General features: G+C 38.5%; 1 protein-coding gene across 2 annotated transcripts in view; it reads right to left on the bottom strand.

Moving 5' to 3' along the window:
• The window catches only part of plxna2 (plexin A2), a 259815-nt gene that overhangs the window by 69028 nt on the left and 176404 nt on the right, over positions 1 to 14383 (bottom strand). For both annotated transcript variants that reach the window (XM_028452432.1, XM_028452433.1), the window contains exons 11-13: positions 13355 to 13451; positions 11385 to 11584; positions 1161 to 1312 (exon numbers count right to left, since the gene is read on the bottom strand). In XM_028452432.1, coding sequence (XP_028308233.1) covers positions 1161 to 1312; positions 11385 to 11584; positions 13355 to 13451 — 449 coding nt within the window. The remainder of the gene's footprint in view (positions 1 to 1160; positions 1313 to 11384; positions 11585 to 13354; positions 13452 to 14383) is intronic.

Here is a 14383-nt window from a genome sequence, read left to right as displayed (position 1 = left end):
GTTTTCGCGCCTAAAACCTGCGGCCCACTTCAGATCAAACTGGTTCGTATTTGGCCATTGAACCAAAATGAGTTTGACACCCATGTTGACCAACACGACCAAATGTCTGGAAGAACTGAGTTCTAAACCTTTCTGATTGATTCAATCAGAATCAGAATTCCTTTATTAATCCCGGGGGAAATTGATTCAGGTGCATTCATACCGACGGATCCTAGAGTGTTTAAAACGCTCTAGGATTTGTTTGATCTGATATTCCTCCTCGTTTGGTCGATGTGAACACGCAAAAAAAGTCTAGAGCGGATCGAAAAGGAACATTTGACAGTGATTGTTTCTGTCGGTCTCAGAGCATTTCCAATCTATGTCTAGAATGATTAGGATTGGATCAAACACATGAAGTATCAGCGATAACGCAGAGTGCACGGCATTGTGGGTGATCAGGAAAGCTGACAGCAGTGCAAACCAGAGCTTTAAAACCACCAAAAACACAACAAACTGTTGCTGCTCCATCGTTGAATGTTGGTAAAGAACAAACTCTACAGCGCTACCATAGATTAGAACCTCTTCTTCAGGTTTCTGTTTCTCTGTCTAGAGAAGTCTCTACTACAGCAACGCTCATAGAACTGGTTACAGTAAGTGGTTACAGTAAGTGGTTCGCTCATGGAACTGGTTACAGTAAGTGGTTACAGTAAGTGGTTAGCTCATAGAACTGGTTACAGTAAGTGGTTACAGTAAGTGGTTAGCTCATGGAACTGGTTACAGTAAGTGGTTACAGTAAGTGGTTAGCTCATGGAACTGGTTACAGTAAGTGGTTACAGTAAGTGGTTAGCTCATAGAACTGGTTACAGTAAGTGGTTACAGTAAGTGGTTAGCTCATAGAACTGGTTACAGTAAGTGGTTACAGTAAGTGGTTCGCTCATGGAACTGGTTACAGTAAGTGGTTACAGTAAGTGGTTAGCTCATAGAACTGGTTACAGTAAGTGGTTACAGTAAGTGGTTAGCTCATAGAACTGCACAAGAGGCAGTTTAGAGCAGATCAGAAGTTGTTCTCTGAACCTAAACCCATGAAATGATCAGCTGTCCTCCACCCATTCAGACCCAGTCCAGGACTAAACCGGTGTGAAAGTAGCCCCAGAGCATAGTCGGCCCCATTGGTGACTCACTGTTCAGCGATGATGTATCCGTCCTCCACAGGAGTGCACCTCACACCTGCCACTTCCACGTTTCCCACCATGTCAGAGAAGGCCAGACCGAGGTTAGTGCCGGAGATGGTGACTCGTGTGCCTCCCTCAGGGGGTCCGGCCACCGGTGTCACCTGCAAAGAGTTAGAAAAGTGAACATGAGTAATTAGTATTGGTGTATTCTTGTATTTTTCTATCATTTTCTGTCATTTTGTGTGGTTTTGGAGTCCTTTTGTATACAACTTGTTTTTGTTGTAATATTTTCTGCTTTATGAGTCCTTTTGCGTGATTTTGTTGCATATAGACGTTTGTTAATATGTTCAATTTGTTATTTTATGTATTTTTCTGTCTTTTGGAGACATATTTCTCATAATTTTGTGTTTTTTTTTATCATTATTTTTATGTTTTCTTGTCATTTTGCATAATTTTTGTTCATTTTATGTATCTTTGGAGTCATTTTGTATGAGTTGTTTACGTGGTTGTTATGTGTGTTTTTGCTTAAATGAAAACAAACTTTCGAACGGAAAATGAGGCCCACACTTTGTTTTTATCTGATTAAAAAATGTCGTCTCCAGCAGCTTTAGGTCCTAATATACACATATTGCTGACATTTCACCAACTTTTTGCAATAATAAATGTAATAGTTTTTTTCCCGCTGAGAATGTAGCGCAGCTGCCATATATAGTGAATGTAGAGGCCATACTAATGCCCACTGCAGACCCCCAACTCTAAAATGCAATATGGCCGCCCAGCATGACCCTGGCAAAAGGTGGCACGGAGTCTTCCACAGGAATGGAGAGCACGGTGCGGAGGTTACAGGAGTGTGTGCAGAGGGACACCGAGGGGGCGTGCACTGCACAGTTTGGCAAATGGTCAATGTGAAGTCGAAGTGAAGAAGAAGATGAAGAAGAAGGAAAAGAAGGGGGCAGAAGGGAGGAGAGAACTGTCGCTTTGTTGTGGGAACCTGCTGGTGCAGAGCAAACAATCAATATGCTATTACAGAAGGGCTGTGGGGGGGGGGGGGGACACACGCTCACTGAGCTGCACCACCAAGTGCCAGCCACTGTTTCAGAGGTGCTGGAAAAGCCACCCCAGTCCCCCATCGACACTCACTGGGGGCCACTGCGGCTTCCCTGTGGGACCCTGGCATTGTAATCTAGATTGAATGGACATTAATTGCTCTGGATGTAAAGAAAGTGTGTCACTGCACCGCCTGAGGGGTCTGAATACATGAATCTTTTAGCACTGCTTGGGCATGCAGGGTCCTGGGATGGGGGGGGAACATAATGGCTAAATATATCCATGTCAGGCTATGGCAGCAGCTATTGGAGTAGACTTAGTGACGGTTACATAAGCAGAGTAGAGTACAGGACTGGGAGAGGAAAGAGGACTTTCAGAATCAGAAACGGGAGTGAAAAAACTTCAAGCTCCGAGAAAAAAGATCCAACAGACTGGGGAATACATGGAAACACGGAGTTAGAAACAGAGGAACGTTAACATCTGCCTGTCTGACGGTGACAACAGCGCTGTTAGGGATGGGCATTCCTAAAAGCCTCGGGAACCTCCGGATTCTATCGTTTACGTCTGACAAAAGCCTTCATAATCATAGACAAAGGAACCAATGTGTGCATGAAAACCAGCTGACACGGCTTTGATTCACCAGATTCATCAGGATCACGGGGAGAACAACCGTTTCAAAGACAATGAGGCATCAGCGATGTGGTCGTTACGTGGACTAAAAGACTTGAACAGGTTTTACTTTGGAACAACACAGAGCTATGACCTGAGAGAACCAAAAGGAGCTGTTTGCACAAGTATCATACACGTTTGATAGTAAGAAGTTAACTTTTTATTAGTGATGCAAAATATTATCAGCACGTTATCGGTATCTTTCCACTAGCAATGTAATAGAAATTAATTAAGTATCAACACTCAGCCATTACGCAAACATGATTAACCAATAAAATAACAGGTTTGCTTCCTTGATCAACACATAGACATTGTATATGTAGACGCCATATTGTGTGTGTGTGGAGCAGTAAATCAACAGAGGTAAAGGGATCCTCCACTGTTTTTACACATGTGGCCTAAAACCTTTGAAATGTACTTATTAGTAGATCTATGTCTAACAAAACACATTATTATGCACCATATTTGTTTTATTAACTTTTATAAATACAGTTTTAGAGCCTGTGTTGCTCCATCTTGAAATCACATGATTGATGATGTCACACGGCCCCACTGCCTGTAAACATCCCATTGTTTTCTATTGGAGTGAAACATTCAGCCTGATTTTTAGATGATTTGGCAGATTTTTCAGTCAAAATAACAACTTGTGCTGCTTTTGTTGGCTCTTAAAAACCAGGAACAGTTAAATATGCTGATGTGAACCTCTTTTGTTTACAGAAAGAGAACAAAAACAAAAAATTGATGGCCGCAGCTGGCAACAGTTCCAACTCTGTGGTTTGGCAGTAGACAATGAAGCGGAGAAGAAGAGCTCTCCCAAATGACCTTTACTGTCCCTTAAACTGTGTGCAGACATGCTCTGATTGCTGACTTCAGCCACTAACTAGAGCATCGGCCGTGCACTGTTTAAGGGGGAATAAAGGTCCTTTAAGAGAGCTCTGAAGAACGCGGTCTTGTAAGAACTTGTTAAGGAAAATGTTAAGGAATACATTTTTAGCCCAAAATGATCTTCCTTGCTTCCATTTAGTAAAACCCAGTAATCTCATCAGACCATAATCCCTTTGGAAAGCTATCCCTGGATATGTTTGGACATTTCTATGTGTTTTCCGTTCATGGGGGGATCATATTCCAGCCTTTCTTACCCACACCATGTCCCTGAAAACTGGACGACTTGTACTTTTGCAACTATTTCCTCCTGTTTTCTACCATCTTCCTTTCTTTATGTCTTCCATGATCTCATCTCCCTCAGGACGGGAGGCACATCTTCCTGCTCGCTTGATTATCTTGATAAACAAAGTTTCTGAATGTAGAGGAAATGTCATTATAGTAGAAAACAAGCCCACCTTGCCATGCTTACAGTATCAGAGCCAAGGCCGTGGTGCCACGCTCTCCCTGTAATCCCTTTAGGGGCCGAGCTGGTGCTCGTCTGGTATTGTCAGCCACACTGTCAATACGTGAGTAATTCCCAACAAACAGCCACTATATGTATGTGTGCACCCACTCTGAGTATAATCCAAGATCAGAGCCCTGGCCACTATTCCCTCAGACAGTCGACGGGATTTAGCAAACAGCACAAAATGAAGGACTAAAAGAGGGATAGGGTGACCTAAATTGAAAGAAGACACATTTTAATCCCAAAGATTTTGAATGGTGAGAAAAGGGAAAAACATCTCCTCAGAGAGGATGATCATTTATTTTGAGCGTACTATAGTGTATGTGGAGAGATGCAGCTGTCAGTGTGCTGCAGACACATTCAGCTGAAGGAAAAGGAAAAAGGTGGAGATAGAAGGATGTGCTGATGCAATGGAAGACTGAACTCATCCAGAGCCTTTCCCTTCCTGCCTTCCGGCGACGCAAGCCTGGGATGTCACTCTAAGTGACTACAGCGTCTGACTGAGCCCTAAGGATTCCTTCTCTCACAATTCAGCAGCAATGTAATATTTATCATCGCCATCACCCAAAAACACAACATCAGCACTTTTTATTGTCCAGTCCAGGCCGTTATCTTTTACTGCCGCTCAGTCTTAATAAAGGCTCGAAAGAGTTTTGTTACAACTAGCAAACAACAGAACTCAAGTTCTTAGATTTCAAATACTTTAATATAAGCTTGCAGCTAATGTCTGTGTCTTTGCACTAATTCTATCACGTCACATTGAGTCATTCCTTGTATTTCAACAAAATTTCCAGACATTCCACACACACAGTTTAAAGAACTACTGCCATTTTTACCAATTGTTCTGTTATTGTTCAATAATCACACTGTACATTTTTAGTTTGATCAGATAAACACTTTTTGAGACATGGACAATTTAGTGAGGGGGGGTATGTGTTGATTTTCAAGCAATTTTTCTTAATGCCACTTCTTCGGTTTTATTCTAGACCCCAACTTTGGGTTATTTCACCAAAAATGGTTTTATATCACAAGAAAAAGTAATATTTATACTAAAAATTAAAACAAAGTTCAGATTTTTTCTTACATTCCCACAAGCAGTTATGGGTCATTGAAAAAAGTAAAAAAATAAGTATTTTTTTCCAGATTTCCAGAGCGTGTCACCCAAGAACCAATGCATATCTGTGACTAACCATTAGTGATGTGAACAGTCTATGTTCATAGCTCTAAGCTGATCACATTACAGGGAGCTGAGACATATGCTAAGTAGTTTACTGAAGACCCAAACATGTTCCAGACCCAAATCCCCAAAAACTTTTTTCCAACTTTCATGGAGCTGTCATGTCCACCAGATAAGATATAATAGCAGATATTTTGTATATTCTGAGAGAGTAGGTGGAGCTGTATTAATATACCACATTACAGTTTCCTATGTCATGTAGTTCCTGAGATATTGGAAGCGGAAAATAGAAGAAAAACAAGGACACACCCCCCCCTCACTAAATTGGCCAAATGCCGTACCCCAAAGTTGGGGTTCAAAATGAAAATTAATAAGTTGTATGAAGAAAAATGGTTTTATATCCAAATATAGAGTACGCTTTATGCTACAAATTAAAATGTTCTTACATTCCCACATGCAATTATGGGCTAATGACAATAGTAAACAATGTTCCAGATCCAAACACAAACAAGCTTTTGTCCAATTTAGAGGAGCTGTCATGTCCACCAGATAGAATGTATAGCAGTAGGTGGAGCTGTATTAATATACCACATTACAGTATGTGATGTAGTTCCTGAGATATTAGAAGATGAAAATGGGAGAAAAATAAAGACGTACAAAAATGGACACATTTAAACTGTGCTAAACTCTCAAATAATTAACAAATGTCTTGGCTGTAGTCCTTTGAATATCTCTGATTTGATCACATTAACAAGAAAATGAGCAATTCCATTTTTTTCTTTTTCTTCTACACTGGATTTTACACAAAAACAATAATGTTGCACAACGTACAAGTAACCAGAAGGAAAGATTAGTAGATGTAAATCTCATGCCAAATACAAAGCTAGAAATCTAATTAACTAAAAAATGAAGCTGCACTAGCGTATCATTTATGTAGCAGTTTCATCTTTGGTGCTTGAGGCCATATTGAAAACTTTTTGGGGTTTTTGTTTTAAGATTTCAAATATTATCATTAAAATTTGCTCTTAGCTTAGCGCTAATCACTTAACCTAGACACAAGGTATTTTATTAAACCTGGGGGTAATTACTGGGGCATAGCAGCAGATGAGACAACCACTTAAGGCTGAAAAAGCTAACGCTAACACTACTGCAGGGGATCTCAACCTTGGGAATACAAGTCTCTGAAAGGGGGTCGCCAGATATTTTTACGCTTTTTCTGCAGCTACGCCAAACTTGCCATATTTTAACCTGTTTTCATCCCTTTTTCTTGCCATATTTTTGCTCCTTTTAATGCATTTTTGTTACATTACTCCCATTTCTGACACTTCTTCATCAAATTTCAATACATTTTATGCACATTTTTTCCACTTGCAACACATTTTCAGCACTTTTAAACCCTTTACACCTAATGTTACATATGTTGACCCATTATTGTCACTTTTAACCTCTTTTTACCATATTTCAAGCTTATTTTTGCCAATTTAACCACATTAGCAATTTGTTGTACTCAATATTTTCCAGTTTAAACTAATTAATTATACTTTTTCAATTGCCCTCTTCCCATTTCTGCCACTTTTAAGCCAATATTGACACTTTCAAACCTTTTTATCACTTTTCTGTTTGTTTTTGCCCACTCTAATTTGCAACTTTTGACCAATTTCCATGTTTTTTAATCCAACTTCACCACATTTTCCACCATTTTCGGTCATTTTTAACCCATTTTATTTCTGATTAAAATTTGGATTCACGTCTTTAAGATGACTTAAACTATGGCACAAATAATAATAAAGTTCCTGGATAACAGTGGATATTATTCTGATCCATCTATTGGTGGGTAGTTAATAAGGTTATTGGGTTAAATATTTTATCTGCAATCTTGAAAGGAATGAGGAACCAGCAATTTATGATGTTAACAACGCGCTTGCGTACATAATGTGGCAAATGGATTGAAAAAATATGATTGTAAATGCATTTATTTTCTCTTTAAGGGGAAATGAAGTTTATCTGTAGCGTCAGTGGGAGGCGGGGGTTCGTCTTTAAGCTCGTAAAGAAGCCAAAGCCTATAGAGAAGATGCTTTTAATCCTCCAATCCAACTCCCAGCTTCATTTGATGTTGTTCCCTTTGCTGTTAGCAGGGGCTTACATCTCTTCAATATTAATGGCCCGTGGTGGGAGGCACCGTGGAACTTAATAGAAACATTAATTATTCAACAGGAATATCTTATGGTAGGCACATCTACTAATGTGCTAGTATGTATACAAATCAGCTCGTGATTGGGGCTTTTGGTGCATACAATCAAAACCAAATTATTAATAAATTCTGCCCACTGGGGGGATGTCTGCTTCTTAAAGGAACTGTAATCATCAGCAGACGAAGTGGGGGGGGCACAGACAGACAGAGGTAGACTTCACTCCAGACAAGCTGGAGGAAATAAAGAAATGAATGACATTTTATTTTACTTAGTACAAGTACAGCGAGGTTTTGCTACCTGAAGCACAGAAATAAAACAAAATAAAACAAAACGCGGCTGAGTTCAGAAAGTTCCCCAAACTCACCTTGTGGTAATATATTTTATTCTCTTTGTTCACCTCAGTCTAACTTTCAATCATCCCTCATTCATCATTGGTTCTTCTGCAACAGTGCAGCATTTTTTTAGATTATTCATAGAATAAAGTGGATAAATAAATTCTACATACAAAGTTTCCACATGTTTCTTTCAGTTTCAACATGTTTTTACACCTTTTCTGCCTCTTATGAAACCAGTTGTAATCGAGAAGTCGGACTTTAAAAATGGCCGTAAGCGCAAAATTTGGGAAAAAAACCTGAATCACACTGAGGCTAAATATCTCTGTTGAATCTCCACCTTAGAAAGTTCTGAAAGCGTTATAAGTGAGAAAGTGACCAAATAGAAAAACATGTGTCAAACTTATGGCCGGGGGCCATATCCGGTCCTTTGGGAGCATCCAATTCGGCCCGCAGGAGAAAGTAAAAATGACAAAGAAAACATGAATCAATGTGTAAATGAAACAACAATATTTATAGGTGCTCACAGTTCTCCAGGTGCTTTTTAATGTTAAAGAGTTGAAAAATTCAAAATTCTTATTCTTACTTTCATTTCCCTCAAATTATTACATAACATTTACTTTATTTTAATAGAAATTGATCAAAAAATGTAGGAAATTTAAAGTGAAGATCCTGTTGGCGCTGAAATCTGTCACTTATTGCTTGGATATTGTCAGTTTCTTACATATTTTGTATTTTATGTATACGTAGAAGTGCAAATTAGGGTACAATATCGTCAGAATTACTAATTCTCCCGCATAAAATCTGCATCCCACTTGAGATCAAACTGCTCTGTATTTGGCCCCTGAACTAAAATAAGTTTGACACCTCTGAGGTATAATATCAACATGTGTCATTTGATCCATGAAACTAATTTTCTGATGTTTTCAGAGACCCTCCATTGTGCTACTGACGAAACTTCCTGTTAACTTCAAAATAAGAGCCCTATTTACAAAACTGTTAGAAAACTAATGGAAGACAAGAGGAGATGCTTTTATTTTGAAAAGGGAATGTTTGATTTGTAGCTTGAAGCTGGTCCCAGGACCATTTCACATTCTGCTCGCAATGCATCATGGGACGGTTGAGTATGACTAGTGTGCCCACCGTGCATACTTAAAAAGTGTCACCATATAGTCTGCATCCTGGTATTTCTTGCATACTCAATCTTTCTATACTATCTAAGGTAAACGCACTATATACTACAATTGACATCAAGTAGAATGAGTAGGATTGATAATGTGGAATTGATTATCCTTAAAAAACCTCTTGTGTGGCTGCTCATTAGCATGATAAAGGGTCCTTAGTATAAGTTGACTCAGGTAGATTGTCGTCATGCACAAATATGCACTCAACAATGAAAAATCCAAAGGCTGAAGAGTAAAATTCTTCTTCAGAGTGAGTCAGACATATAAACATAGACGTGCACCAACAGGGAAAAACAGCAGGGGTTAAAAACAACTGAACAATCAAACAAATCAATTACCAGGTTGTTGTTTTTCATTTGCTATGGCTAGATGTAAATACACGCTGGATGAAATTAATCAAAACAGTGGTGTAGAGGTCCGCTGGGTTAACCACAATGCACTGCTGGGTTACCTAATTAAACATCTGGTCCCCTCTGAATGATTCTTTAGTGACAGTTAAACCACCCGCAGCGAGACAAAAACATGGCCTGAACCAGCAAAGATTCAGGTTAAACAAATAAGAATCTTCCTGGTCACGACTCGGTGGCTAATGGGATCAGAGAAGAGATGGTGGCTTCTCATTGGTGGACGTGAGGAGCAATCATTGGTGTTGTTGAAAATTACAGGTTATTTAACTACAAAATAAAACTGTATCTCCACTGTTTTTACAAATGTGGCCTAAAGTCTTTGAAATGTACATGTTAATAGATCTATGGCTAACAAAACATTATTTGCACCACATTTGTTTTGTTAACTTTTTACAGTTTTTGAGCCTGTGTTCCTCCATCTTGAAATCACATGACTGATGATGTCACACGGCCCTACTGCCTGTAAACATCCCATTAGTTTCTATTGGAGTGAAACATTCAACCTTTTTTTTTTTTTTTAAATCATTTAGTTTTTTCAGTCAAAATGACAACTTGTGCTGCTTTCGTTTGCTCTAAATTATCAGGAAAAGTTAAAAATGTCAATGTAAACCTCTTTTGTTTACAGAAATAGTTAAAACAGTGACAATACAGCAGAGAAGAAGAGCTCTTCTAAAGCACCTTTACTCTCCTTTAACTGGTGTGTGACTGAACAAAAAAACAGTTGTGAGTGAAAAAAAATGTGACCACGGGGGGCGACAGATCCAACTCTGTGGTTTAGTAATAGATGATAAAGCAGAGAAGAAGAGCTTTCCTAAGGGACCTTTACTCTTCCTTAAACAGTGCGTTGACATGCTCTGGTGGCTGAAGTTAGTCAGTTGAAGACACAAACCATGGGAATAAAAATCTATTTAGTTGGGAGTCCTTCAACAGTCTGTGATTTACTCGCTAACTTCAGACACCAGAGCGCGTCAGCGCACTGTTTAAGGGAGAGTATTCTTTTTCGGTAAACAAAAGAGGTTTACATAGACATCCTTAACTTTTCCTGATTATTTACAGCAACCAAAAGCAGCAAAAGCTGCTAAATGTTCTAAAAATCAGGCTGAATGTTTCACTCCAATAGAAAACAATGGGATGATTACAGGCAGTGGGGCCGTGTGACATCATCAGTCATGTGATTTCAAAATGGAGGAACAGAGGCTCTAAAAGTGTAAAGTTGACCCATATTTAAAAGTTAATAAAACAAATGTGGTGCATAATAGTGTGTTTTGTTAGACATAGATCTACTAATAAGTACATTTCAAAGGTTTTATGCTACATTTGTAAAAACAGTAGAGGATCCCTTTAAGAAGTAAGTCGATCCAGAATAAGATCTATGACTAGGATAGAGAAATGCTAAATGTTTTGCACCCTACAGCAAATAAAGGCAGTTTTTAACTTATCCGTCTTCTTGCCCTTAAATAATTCCTAAAGGTGGAGAAATCACAGAACCAGGCAAGGTGCACATCTTCTTCTTCCAATTACAAAAAAATACACGACGACTAAAAGGCAGCGAAAATTCAAATACAGTATGTGCGAGCAGTCGGAGGGAAAGGGACCCATGGGGGACCCGGTTTATGCTGATTCATTCTGGGACGAAAACACAACGGAGTAGAAGAGCTACTTGTCATGCATTGCTACTTGATGCAAATCAGCCTCCCTGACTCATGGCTCTCTCTACTTTCAGTTTGAGTTTTGGTAAAAAATGGAACAGGAAAAACTCTCCAGAAACAGGTGAACGTGCGTTAACTTCCTGCCGTGCATTGGAGAACAGAGAGCTAGCGTTGGTAGCTACTGACCTCCGTGATGCGAGGGTTGGTGCACTTGACGTTCTTGGTGGACAGGTGGAGCCAGCGGGTGGTGTAAGGGTTGATGGGGGGGCAGTGGTGGCGCAGCGTGCACCGCCCCTCGCCGCTGCACCAGCCGCACTGGAACTTCCTGTCGGCCTTCAGACACATGCCACAGCTGTCGCGCTGAGCCGCACATTTATACAGATGCACTGTGGCAGGAGGAGGAGCATATATCAATAAAACAAATAAAATAAACTATAACAGAATAAAAACTATTTCAACATAATTCCAAGAAGTTCATTTTGTCTTCTTTTTTAATAATATGTTCAGGTTTCATTTATTCAAACAACTCTTTTTCAGGATATTTACTTTGATCTCCTGACATATTTCGATTGTCAACTGCCAGTTTTCTTCAGAGGCATCTGCTGGTCGCTTTGATGTGTCTTTGACTTCTGCATAACAATTCCAGCAAGTTATTTTTGTCTTCTTCACATATTTATATTAAAATTATATTAAAGTGATTTTGATGCATACTTTTTTTGAAATGGTGTAAACTTTGAGAATGTCAAACATTATTAGAGTCGCTCTATGTTAAGATATTGATTTCTGGTCGTCTATATTATTAGCACTGTGCGGGACTGGAGACTTGTCCAGGGTGTACCTTAAATCATGGGTTCTCAACCTTGTGGTCATGAGACACTGGGAAGGGGTCGCCAGATGCCTTCAAGAAACTAAGAATATATATTTTTTTTAACAATTTCAGTCCATTTTTGCTTATTCTTACCTTTTTTCTGCAACTACACCAAACTTTCTATATTTTAACCTATTTTTCATCACTTTTTTTGGCATATTTTTGCTCCTGTCAATGCATTTTTGCTACATTACTCCCATTTGTGACACTTCTACATCAAATTTCTATGCATTTTCAGCACTTATAAACCCTTTCCACCACTTTTCCACCTAATGTCACAAATGTTGACCCATTATTGTCACTTTTAACCTCTTTTCATCATATTTCATGCTTACTTTTTCCAACTTAACCATGACATAATGATTTGTCAAAATATTGCTTTTATACTGTACAGCAAATATAGGCAACTGGTGGCACGGGGGCCACTTGTGGCTCTTGGCCTACTTTTATTTCCAAAGGAAATGTACAAAATGACAGAAAAATACACAAAACAAGAGCAAGAATACATTAAAAAGCACAATTACAACATTGTAGGAAAATACAGTAAAGGACAATGAAAGCACAGAAAATACTCCAAAAACACACAAAACTACTACAAAAATGAACAAAACAACAACAGTAAGAAACAAAATTACAGAAAATGACAACAAAAGTACACCAAAAGACAAAAAAACACTCCAAAAAATGCAAAATGACAGCACAAATACACAATATGACTCCAAAAAACATATATTTTACAGGAAAAATACACAAAAGGACAACAGAAATACACAAAATGCTTCACAACGAGCAAGACAACAACAAACATCCACAGAATGAGAGAAAAACACAGAATTACAATAAAAACTCTGTTTTTTCCTGTATTAATGCTCAGATCGCTCATTATTCTGAATGCTGACATGAATATTGATCATGTGACCCTCTGATCAAACAAACACATTTTTGTGGCCCTGCTGTGATAATAGTTGTGTACCTCTGCTCTATAGGCTACTGCTAGCCTGCTACGCTAACTATTTACAATGTCAGTGACTGCATTAATTTCACTTTCACTTCGACACAAAGTGATTCATACTTCAAAGTGATTAGCAAATCACAGTTTTACTAACTATAAAGCACTGCCGACTGGCCTAAAGAATAAACGGATACGTTTCTCCACTATATAAGTCACGTCCTCATTTTTACATTAAAAAAGTCACATATGCCTAAAAAAAATATATAATAATTTCTTTCTAACATAGCTTTTTTATTTGCTAAAACATGCAAATAACAACAGTCATTACGTTCCTACCTTGGATATTTTCTGGGTTATCGATGATGAAGTTTCCATTCCACACGACGGAGAAATCCACGGGAAGCTCGCTGATTTTCATTCCTTCGTACAGATACTGGAGGCGCAGGATGACGATGGAGGCAGAGATGATGATGATGATGATGATGATGATGATGATGAGGGTGGAAATGGGACAGAAAAAAAGAAGAAGAAGAAGAAGAGGAAGGATTGAACAGTGGGCGTGGGAACTGGAGTCCCTGGCGGTGTTACCCAAAGCTTACATCATCTCAACATCTGAGCATCAGCAAAATGAAAAGCTGAAAGAAATAGGACAGCTGGGCGCAGACATGTTTCCTTTTTTATTTAGGTGTAGAAAAGCTGTCCTTAACCACCTCTCAGACTCATTTTTTACTTTAAAAAAGCATCAGTGAACACGTGGTGCGCAGAGAAATGTGTGTAAAATCTCAGTCATGCCGCAGCATTTTCACCTCAAATAAGACAAAAATGCATCAGTGCTACATGGTTTAACCCAGGGGGTTTTCAACCTTGGGGTCGTGACCCCATGTGGGGTGGCCTGAAATGTATAATAATTGATAAAAATGAAAAAAATACAGATTACAAAATAGTATTCTTTTTCAAATTAAAAGCACACAATCTTAAACAACTATTTTACACTTTCACTTTCTCAAATACTGTATGAATGTAGCTAAAAACAAAACGCAGTATGAAAAAAATCACAATCTATATTTGTAACACAGTGAAACAAACTAAAGCCTGGAATAAATAACCTAATAAAAGTTAACCTTCCTCTTGTGTTAGCTTTCTGTTAGCATCTCTAATGCTAACGGGTCGTAAATCACCTGTAAAATACACTAAAAACAAATATCTATCATCTTATTTATTTCCTATCTATTGATAGGCTTCCTAATAAATGGAAATATAGGTTTTTAATATTTTTGATGTGGACGTCTGAGACTTTTTTGTGTCAGTATATCGCTCGAAATTAAATTTAAATTATTGTATTATATTAAAATATGAGAAAGCTTA

The sequence above is a fragment of the Gouania willdenowi genome, chromosome 7 (assembly GCF_900634775.1).
Source record: "Gouania willdenowi chromosome 7, fGouWil2.1, whole genome shotgun sequence".
Taxonomy (NCBI): Eukaryota; Metazoa; Chordata; class Actinopteri; order Blenniiformes; family Gobiesocidae; genus Gouania; species Gouania willdenowi.
The sequence above is the reverse complement of the archived record's forward strand: the minus strand, read 5'-3'. Positions and strand labels throughout refer to the sequence as shown.